The 10357-nt window shown below is 48.9% G+C and overlaps 1 protein-coding gene across 3 annotated transcripts in view; it reads left to right on the forward strand.

Moving 5' to 3' along the window:
- Positions 1 to 9247, forward strand: part of COQ8A (coenzyme Q8A) — a 43945-nt gene extending 34698 nt beyond the window's left edge. For 2 of the 3 annotated variants that reach the window (XM_035903655.1, XM_009648183.2), the window contains exons 9-15: positions 971 to 1052; positions 2527 to 2620; positions 3499 to 3640; positions 5535 to 5642; positions 6415 to 6480; positions 7267 to 7353; positions 7844 to 9247. In XM_035903655.1, coding sequence (XP_035759548.1) covers positions 971 to 1052; positions 2527 to 2620; positions 3499 to 3640; positions 5535 to 5642; positions 6415 to 6480; positions 7267 to 7353; positions 7844 to 8137 — 873 coding nt within the window. In that variant the 3' untranslated portion in view covers positions 8138 to 9247. The remainder of the gene's footprint in view (positions 1 to 970; positions 1053 to 2526; positions 2621 to 3498; positions 3641 to 5534; positions 5643 to 6414; positions 6481 to 7266; positions 7354 to 7843) is intronic. The other variant, XM_035903656.1, reaches the window with a different exon arrangement.
- The last annotated feature ends 1110 nt before the right edge of the window (positions 9248 to 10357 follow it).

Here is a 10357-nt window from a genome sequence, read left to right on the forward strand (position 1 = left end):
GACTCTTTCTAGGAGTTCCTCATCTTTCTTGAACTGGGGAGCCCAGAACTGGACACAGTACTCCAGGTGGGGTCTCACCAGGGCAGAGTAGAGGGGGAGGATAACCGCCCTTGACCTGCTGGCCACACTCCTCTTAATGCACCCCAGGATACCATTGGCCTTCTTGGCAACAGGGGCACACTGCTGGCTCATGGTGAGCTTCAAGCAGGTATTTCTAACAGACTTGAGTTCTGGAACTGAAACCCCTTGTACAACACAGTTTATAATCCAAAAGAGTGAGATCCCTTGCTGGTCCAAGGAAGAGCAGTTTTTGTAAAGTGGGGAGACTTTAGAAACAGTATGAATGGGTACTGGTGTCTTCTCAAGCCATTTGTGTCCATTGTACTCTCTGAAGTTAGGCCAAGGTAAAAGGAACAGAAGGTTAGCCCTGTGGCATCAGCACATACTCTGCTCTGTAGCAGACATATGTGTGTGTGTGTATATATATATAGTAGGCCGGTCTCCTCCTTGACAGACAAGGTGAGAAGGAACAGGAAGAGGCACCTTTGCCAGGACTGGGCTGGGGCTTCACTGCTTGCCATACTGCTGTGGATGAAACACTCTGGGGCTGTCAGTGGCATGTCCTTTCAGCTGTGGTAGGAAAATGACTGACTGCCATCTCTTACAAGATTTGTGTGTCTGAGAACCTTTCGTGTCTTGGAAGAGTCCCTGTCAGAGGACCTGAACAGGCTGTTCTGGTTGCAAGGAGCTGCATCTTAGCCTGTCTCTCTGTCCCCTGTTTTAGATGCTGGGCTTTAAATAAGCTTTTAGAGGAGGGGTATGTGGCTCAGGTACGCCCTGGTTCATTGCCAGGCTGTAGGGTGGCTGTGTTGGGGGGGGGCGTGTCAGTGGATGCTGAGCTGGAAGTTGTTTACTCTGTACAACTGTGTCATCTAGTCTCAACACCACCTTCTCCCATTCTGTCCTGCAGTACCCCGGAGTTGCCCAGAGCATCAACAGTGATGTTAACAACCTGATGACTGTCCTGAGCATGAGCAATATTCTCCCTGAAGGTAAAAAGACAGAGACCCTTGGTAGGCCCCGTGTTCCTGCTGGTGCATGTTGAGTTCTGCCAACCCCTTTCAAGAAGCACATTTCATACTCCTCTATGGAGACTGAAGGAAGAAAACAGCCTTAAGGAAACAGTGAAAAGGACCTAAGAATTGATAAGTCTGCCCAGGAGCAGATCTCCTGCAGAAAGCAAGGAGAGGTAGTGAATGTGGGCAGTGGGTGCAGGGCCAACCTGGGGAGCCATGCTCTGCTCTGCTCTCCTGCTGCAGAGCTGCCACTGCCTTTGCTGGGCAGGTGCCTGCTCCAGTGTCCACTCAGTGGGGTGGAAGTTGTTTTTCCCTGGCCACGTGTGCGTGCACCTGCCAGAGTAATGTGCACTTGTCTCTGTGTGCTCTATATAGTGAAGGACCCATGGGGACTCTTGGCAAAGTGTAAAGTGTCTGGGTATACTCGCTTTTGCTGGCTTTCTAGGCGTGAAGCGTGGGCAGTGTTTGTGTTAGGTAGTCTTGCTTTGTCCATGTTGATTTTCTGGTACACTTGGCAGAATGCATTCTTCTCCATGTTTCCTGTAGCTCTCCATGCCTGCCATTCTCTGCTCTTCCCAGTTGTTCTCTGTTCTTCCCAGTCAGAGTTGTGAAGAGGTGGAGAACTGTCAGACTTGGAGCTTGTTCAGTGTCCCAGCACACAGAGAAGTCCCTTTTCCCACAAGGAACGCAGCACTCACTACTCCTTTTTTCCAAATGTTTGCCTTCAGCAGCTGTAAATCTTAGTGGGACTGTACAAACACTGCTACTGCTTTTTTCCAAATATCTGCCTGCAGCAGCTGTAAATCTTAGTGGGACTGTACAAACAGCGCTTTAAAATCAGCCTGGGTGCTGACAAAACCTGGGACTGTTCTCTGTGGTGGCTGGGCAGGGCCCTGCAGTCCCTGCTGCAGTCCCAGCTGTGTCTGGCCCAAGAAGTAGATTGCTTTTCCAGCTCCAAGACTGAGAAGACAGGGCTTGGCAACTCAAGCCCTGGCTACGTGTTGCTGCAGTTCATCCTTAGTCATGCTGACTGTTTCTGCCTAGCAGTGCCTGCCCCTAGTTGTAGGCAGATAGGGTTTGGAACCTTTTTTGCTGCTTTTACCCAGGCTAGTGTTTGGGTGCGTCTGCTCCTTAGTGCGTGTCTCTGCACAGCTATGCCAATACCAGGAACAGACAGCTTGGGCTGTGGTGTGGGAGCTGGGGAGGACGGGGCCTGGCTGTACAAGAACGGTGTGGATGTACCTTACTTCAGGAGCAGCTGTGTAGCCTTGGCCCAGGATTACCTGGTGTATCTAGTTGGAAATACGCTTTGGCTCTCTGGGGCCTCTTGTACTCTTCACCTCAGAGTTGGCTGGATAGCAGGTTGCTCCTCAGCTGCAGCTCTGGAAAGCTTAGCCTGAGGGGCTCCTTTTTTCTAAGCCTACTCTGTTCTCTGCTGTTTGACTTTCAGGTTTGTTCCCTGAGCATTTGATTGAAGTCCTGAGCAGAGAGCTGGCCCTGGAGTGTGACTACCAGAGAGAAGCTGCCTGTGCAAGGAAATTCCAGTATGTTCACACCATTGCCTCCAACCCCTCCTGTCTCTGTGTGTGTGCGTCAAACGCAGGAGAGGTTGCTTAACTTCAGGGGCAGTGGGGAGATGAATGCTGTGGCCTGGGATGTGGCACAGGGGAAGGGTGCGTGTTTGTGGCCTGAGCTGTCCCCTAGAATTACCACCTTGACTCAGCCAGGTGTATTTTCAGTCAGCCGAAACGTGATAGCATATCCGTTCTCCTTCAGCATGAGCCTGTCTGTTTTACCACTTGTGAAGGTACCGCAGTGACTCTTGAGGCCAGATTGCACTGCTGTTCTCTGTACTCTTACGTTAGCCTGTTGTAAGCTTCTCCCATCCTTTAGTCTAGGAGGTTTTCCAGTTCAGCTCTCTTATGGCAATTAACACCACCAGCACTGCCTGCTCCCTTGGCTTGCTGTAGCAGTGGGGTCCAGATTATTTCTACATGAAGGCTGGATGAGGGAGAGCTGCCGGAGGAGGTTGGATGCCCCTCTGGTCCTTCTGCAGAACTGCCCCCGTGGCATTGCTCCCCATGGAAAAGGCCCTTTACTTCCATGTGTGTAGTCTGGCTCTGAAGTGAAGTGGGGTGAGCAAAAGACCCCAGTACCCCTTGAGGTACCAGCCTGGTGCCCTCCTAATATCACTGCTCTGGCAGGAGATGTGACCTCAGGAGCCGGCGGCAACTGTGTCACTGGCGTGGTTTCTGGTGACTTGATCCCTACTGTAACTGCTGAGCAAAACATCTCCTGGCAGCCTCAGCCAGGGTGTGGGGAGAGGTTGCGTGAAGGATCTGTGTGCTGCACGAGGTGTTGCGGAGGGGCCTGACTGCTTTCAGGGCTCCTAACCTTTTCCTCCCCTTTCTCTATCCCCTAGGGAGCTGCTGAAAGACCACCCCTTCTTTTACGTCCCAAGAGTAGTGGATGAGCTGTGCAGCAAGCATGTCCTGACCACGGAGCTGGTGTCTGGCTTCCCCTTGGATCAAGCTGTAGGGCTGAGCCAGGAGATTCGAAATGAGGTACTGTGGGGTGGTCTTCCCTCTCCCCATGCTCAGAGCAGCGTGCTCGGCCTGCCTGGTGACTGATGGATCAGGGGATGCTTTGTGGTAGGGCAAACCATGAGCAGGGCAAAGCAGGGCTGGAGTTGGGGACTGTTTGGAGTCTCTCAAAAGACTTCTATGTAGGGAATTTGGCAGTGACACTGGAGTCTCCTCAGGCTGGTCTAGGCCTTGCAGGTGCCAGCATTCAGCACGAAGGGGTTAGAGGGATGAATGGCAAGGGCGGCTGAAGGGGAAGTAGCCTAGCTGTGTAACTCCTGGGTGCCCTGTTTCTCTGTTGGATGACTTGAAGATGGGGAGGGATTGTCAGCTAGGGGAGAGGGGTCTTGTTTTGCAACTGCTCTTTTGGGCAGGAGTTGGAGAATCTTCTCCTACCCTTGTGCAAGCATTTGGGTGTCATCGCCTTCTGTGGGACTGACGTGTGCTGCACAGGGCTGCTGGAAAAGTACCTCCTCGTAAACAGGAGGGGGGATGTGGGGCTGGGTAGGCGGTGGTGCTGAATATAGCAAGGGATTGGAGTGCTGTGGTGGGACAAGCAGCTGCTCTAGTAGCAGAAATAACTGTCCTGGTATTTAGATTTTTTTTTTCTTCTGTCTTGGTGTAAGCTGTCAGCTGTTAGGAGGTCACTGGGGAAGAGGGCAGAGTATGTTACTCTAGACAAACAGATCTCAGCACCGTACTGGACCTGAAGCTATGCCAGAGCTGTCTGCCTGTGACCCCTGAGTTGTCTGTTTGTAGGGCTTGTCCCCTCTGATGAGCTGCTGTATCATCAGAGCTGTTTTTAAAAGGCTGTGAAGTGGGGCGTTGCTGCAGGAACAGCCCTTCTTTCCTATAAGTGGCTGACCCACAGCCTTCTGAGCCAAATGGCGGTGTCCTGTAGCAGGGTATGGCTTGCACTTGGTGCTCTCCTCCCTCTTGAATATGTTTCATTCAGCTTTGCAGAACCTGAAGAGGGGCAGAATGAGGCTGGCAGTTCTTCTGCTGAACAGGGTCCAGCTTAAATATGCTCACAGAAAAGCTCTGCTGTAGTATGTAATTCAGCAGTGGGCTCTTCAGGGACTGCTGCTCTTGCTTGCCCCATGCCTGTCAGTCCCAAGGTGTGGGTCTGCTGCTCCTCCGTCAAGTTGGGTCAGTGCTGAGCCCAGCAGAAGACTTGGCTGAGGAGCATGTGGTGGGTGTGTGTATCCAGTGAAGACCCCTTTCAGTAACGGTTTGGACTTAGCCCTGTATGTTGTTGGGCAGCTTTACAGGAAGAGAGGCTCCTCTCTAACTTTTTGGGCCTTTAACTTAAAATGCCCTGGAACCACATCTCATTTCTGCTGAGCTGCACTTGCTTCATTTTGGCCAAGGTCCTTCAGGACTTTCCACCAGGGTAGGCTGTAATGGTCTGTTGGCCTCCCCCACCTCCGCTTCTGGATCCCTCTTCACACTGTGAAGATGCTCCTTTGCACTCAAAGCAACAACCAAGTGCATGGTCAAAGCTGGGAAGGTAAAAGGCGCAGGACACAAGTAACATGTGCAGCTGGATGACCCCTGGGCCTGCTGTTCTCTACTGCTGGATACGGGGTAGCAGCCTCTCTGGAGGGACATCCAGGGGCTGACAGGAATTACAGCTCGGACTGATGTAAAATTTGCATGGCATCTGTGCTGTCTGCGAAGGGTGGCCATGGCAGGTGTGGGCTGGGAGTTGCTGAGAGGCTCTCTCTCACCTCTTCAGGAGTTTTGCAGCATGGATCAGATAGTTCCTGCCACTGTGGTGATGTGTGCCCTGTTTGCTAATGTCCACTGTAAATTACATGTGTGAGTAGGGCTCGCCACCCTCCTGACTTGCTGCTTTCTTTCCTTGCTTTTCAAGATCTGTCACAACATCCTGGTCCTGTGTCTGCGGGAGCTGTTTGAGTTCAGATACATGCAGACTGACCCAAACTGGTCAAACTTCTTCTATGACCCGCAGTTGCACAAGGTAAGCCAAATCAGCTGTTGTTCTGCCTGTAAAAGAGCTGGGTTTTACCAGCTTTTGATTATTCCTCACTCCAAGAATTTAACAATCCTTTACTGAGATTCTCAGATTCCTGTCCTTGAGCCTTGGGCAGGTAGGACAGCTGAAACCTGTCTCTTTGCCACTTGTCCTCACTTGGTCTGGGTGGGAGAGCAGGGCTTCCATAGCCCTGGCTGCCTGCCGGTCTTTGGCCTTAGATCCAGTCACAGCCACTTCCTTAGCCTCAGGGTCTGTTTTGAAGCTGGTCAGTGGGAAAGTGTAGCTGGCAGTGCTCTACCAGGGCACTCCTGAGCCAAGGACTCTTTAGTTGAATGCTCTTGTCTTGTGCTGTGCTGAAGATAAGGGTGCCTGGTGAAGCAATTGCAGATGTTTGCTTGTTGGTTTGGCTGCTTGATTGTGCCCTGCAGGTCAGATGGAATTGCTTGTTCATCCATGAGGTCTGTGTTGGAAAGTGCTGGGAAAAGGTTCTGTATTGCTCTGTGCCCATGTGGAAAGTCTGAGTGGAGTTATCAGCTGAGCAGGTGTGACAGTGCGAGCATAGGCCATACCTCCTCTGCCATGGACTAGTGCAAATGTTTGTGCTGCTGTTGGGAAATAAAGGAGTTGGGGGAAGCTGAGCTGCAGTAGAAAGGCTCTCCAGCCAGCTCAGCTTCCTGAAGATAGCAGGTATCATCTTAGGGTCTGGTTCTACTCGAGTGGTTGACACTGTAATACAGATGGGTTTGTCCATTTCCAGGTGGCACTGCTGGACTTTGGAGCAACACGAGGGTTTGATGAGAAGTTCACAGATGTCTACATTGAGGTGAGGCCTTGCACCATGTCCTAGAGTGCTGCACTGGGGGTCTTGGAGTACTTGCAAAATTCTACTTCTCTAATAGCTGTATCACCTTGTACTTGAATCCACTCTGGGTGTGGAGGGAAGCAGGGGTGGAAGCAAAAGAGAGATCTCTGTTCCTGTTTCACCCCTTACTGTAGCCTTCTGCATGTCTGCTGCAAGCCTCTGGCTATCTGAGTTCAGCTGTTTAAATTGCATGACAAACATGGAGAACTGTAGTGTTGCTTACTGGGAGACTTGGGCAGCAGAGCATATTAGAGCACTCGGAATTCAGTGACTTTTATATGAGGGTATGCAGGAACTGCTTGTCCTGTTCACGGCCTCTTCCTGTGAGTTCTAGCTTGCTTATAGATGTATAAATTTATGTGAAGTCATAGGTGCTTCCTTTGTGATCACCATGTTCTGCATTTGATAAACTGAGCTGCAGGGGCCAGCGGACATCACGTAAAGCTCCTTGCAGTTCGCTCGCTATTTTGTTGGGGGACAGGCCAATTGATTCGTGAAGCCCTTTTGATGCCCCTGGCATTCTCTGGGCTATGTGTAGCCCTGCTGGGAAAAGCTTTGGAGAGCCGGCAGCTGTATCTTTTTTCCAGTAGCTCTTAAAACTGGCCAACATGCAGACCCCTGAAGATGAGGGCAGAGGCAAGGAAGCGAGGGGGCAGCACGTGTACCTGTAGCCTACGCAGTAGCCCTGTACTCAAAACATGTTTTCAGTCATTCCCTAGCTCTCCTGAAAGTGTTCCTCCTATTCAGGTAATCAAGGCAGCGGCTGACATGGACAGAGAGAGAGTACTGAAGAAGTCCATTGAAATGAAATTCCTCACTGGCTATGAAGTCAAGGTATGGAGTAGAAGGGTCTGCTTTTAGTGGTGGCTAGTGACAAGTCTTTTGCAGGTCTGTGGACATCCCCGGATTTCTTGATGTGGTGAAAGCCAATATCAGTCTGAAAACCCTATTGATTTAAGGATGAGGGAGGAGGGCAAAAAAAGGCTTTGGCTTTTGTTCTCTCACTTCCTTTTGGGAGCGGGAACAGTAATGATTATACAGCTGATCCCAAAACCCCTGTCCTTCCTTCCCTCCCCCAGCAAGACCCTGCAGGTGGTGAATTTCATGACTGGGCAGGTGGTCTTCTGGAAGGTTTTGTTACTTGAAACTGTATAAACCAAATGTTCATCAGTCTTGGCTGGGGGCTGGAGGTTACCTTTGCCGTGGGTATAGCTAGATGTTTCACCTGAGCTGCTGCTGTTAGCGCACGCTAGCATTTCTCCTTTTCTTCCCTGGTGGTTAAAATGGCTAGTGATGTTATTTATGCCTCTTTCCTTTTGGGCAGGAAATGGAAGATGCCCACTTAAATGCTGTCCTCATCCTGGGAGAGGCTTTTGCGTCTGAGGAACCTTTTGATTTCGGCAACCAAAGCACCACTGAAAAGATCCATACTTTAATCCCAGTCATGCTGAAGCACCGGCTTGTCCCTCCGCCAGAGGAGACCTACTCTCTTCATCGGAAGATGGGGGGTTCTTTCCTTATCTGCACCAAACTGAAGGCCAAAATTCCCTGCAAAAACATGTTCCAGGAGGCATATAGCAAATATTGGAGCAGTAGGGGCAAGAAGCCAGAGGAGTAGTAAGAATGAACTAATATGTTTCGTTCTGAGGGCACAGTTCATCTGAGCCTTGCAGAGAGCGTTCTAGCCTCCTGTGCATTGCACCCCAGCTCTCCATCCTCTTGAGATGCAGCAGCCTGTGCCCTGGAAGCCAAGTGTGCGTTTCACAAGGACAAAGCTGTTCTTTCATGCTGTGTCTGTCCTATGCTGACTGCCAGTACAGTCTGCAGCTTGCAGGAAACTATCTTCTTGAGTGCTTCTGTACTGTTTCAAGGCACCAGCTGACTACCTTGAATGCATTTTTAACATTGTGATGGTGGCTGCATATTGATTGGGTCTTATAACGAGTAGGGGAAGGAGGATGAGAGCAGAATTTAATACTGAAACCTGTTTGTAATTTTCAAAATTGTTTTTTAAAAACCTTCCCTCTTTCATGCTAAGGTGGAATTCAAGTAGTTTTCATACTGTGAATTATAGAATGAAATACCAAGGTGTACCCTACACAGACACATTCAGCACCTCCCTCCCATTTTTGTAAGTCAAGTGGTGGCTGTCTAAGAACCCTCCTGGATTTTACTGACATGGATTTAATGCAAGGGGCACGTGTGTGTGTACATAGGATGAAGTTTTATGCTTTCTGCCTCTTTTTGGTTTGCAAGCTAAACATAGGAAATATTTTAAAAACCTGAGAATTGAGTGCCAACCTCTTTTAAACACACGTACACTCACACAACCCATCTCAGTTCTGGGAGTCAAGTATGTAATCAACAGAGCTATATCTGAGCACAAATAGTGGGATTCTTCACTGTCTGGTAGGTGTCATCTTTCCTGAGGGTGAGCTAGATAAGCTACAACTCTGACACCAATTGCTTGCTGGACTTCTCCTAACCAAGAACCTAGTCTGTCTGTCCGTCTGTTTTCCTGTAATGCAGAACTTATGGCAAGGCAGAAAAACACGTCATGTCTCTCATGAGCATTTCAAGCTTTGCTGAAATGTCACACATTTAAAACCAGACGCACAGTTTTAAACCATTGGAGTCAAGCTAGGAAATTGACTTTCTTAGATTTTTGTACGAAGCCTGTACCTGTACGACTTCCCAATTTCAATAAAAACGTGCTTGTGCGGTGGGCCTTCTGCCTGCAGTTTTTTTATCTATCTTCTGGTATGGTAACAAATAGCCAAGTGAACCATGTCCTGTCCTGTGGGATAAACAGGAGTTGAGTAGAAGCAGCAGCTCTCAAGTCTTTTCTTGTTGCAGTCCTTGTTTGCTCAAAGAATTGCTACTGCTCTTGTAAAGCCCTGTATGGCCTGTTTACTCCTTCATCTTCCCACTGCAGCTGTGTCACTAGTGCTAACAGTAATGGTGACAAGTTTACCAGGAGCCAGAGAGACATCAGACTGATGAAAATCCCTGATAATTTACTTGCTTTCTTGTTTTCCTTTGTTTTAATTGCTCTGTTGTTACCAGTCTCCTGGACACAGGTCTCTTCTTTGCCTTTCCTCCACTTGTGAAGAAAGAGTGGCTGTTGGAGTTGCTGCTTACCTGGTGCTAGTAAGGCAGATGTCCTTATCTGGCCAAGTGCCAGATATTTAGGGGCAGGCTCAGCTGGTCCTGCTCAGTTAACACAGCCCAGGAATGCAGTGGTTGTATGATCTTAAACTTCAGTGCATAAGAAAGTCTTACTGCTGACATTTCCAGAGCTAAAGAACAGGTAAGTGAATAAATGGTCTCTCTCAGGAGGGATCTTTTGAGAAATAGGAAAACAGGTTACTGTCTTACCTTTATTCCCAGATTTTAAACATATAGACTGCTTCATTTAAGACTTGGTTCAGAAAGGTCCAGTACTGTTTAATTCAACTAAAAGTGCTCGCTAAGTTATTCCTGTCCCTTTGAGAAGAGTGAACTCTGCTGTTCAGTGAAGTAACAGTTTTGCATTAAGCTGTTTAACTAACTTTGACACTGATTAATAGAGTAACTTTCCTTGTTTTGGGTTCTGACAGACACTGTTTTTCTCCTTTGGATCTAGACCTTGGAGCTGTAAAACCAGCAGAACTGTTTCAGATGTTAAATTTTATGTTAAAGGTTAAAAAGCAAAGTATAAAAAGCTGACAAGGGAATTGAATTAGTAGAGCTTCAGACCAAAATTTCTGAAACTGAAGATTCAGAGCCAGTATGTTCAGAGAACATGCAAAGAAAACAAAGGAACGTGAAGAGCATTATAGTTCATTTTTTTCCAGTG

Source organism: Egretta garzetta, unplaced genomic scaffold (genome assembly GCF_000687185.1).
Source record: "Egretta garzetta isolate BGI_Z169 unplaced genomic scaffold, ASM68718v1 scaffold11, whole genome shotgun sequence".
Classification (NCBI taxonomy): domain Eukaryota; kingdom Metazoa; phylum Chordata; class Aves; order Pelecaniformes; family Ardeidae; genus Egretta; species Egretta garzetta.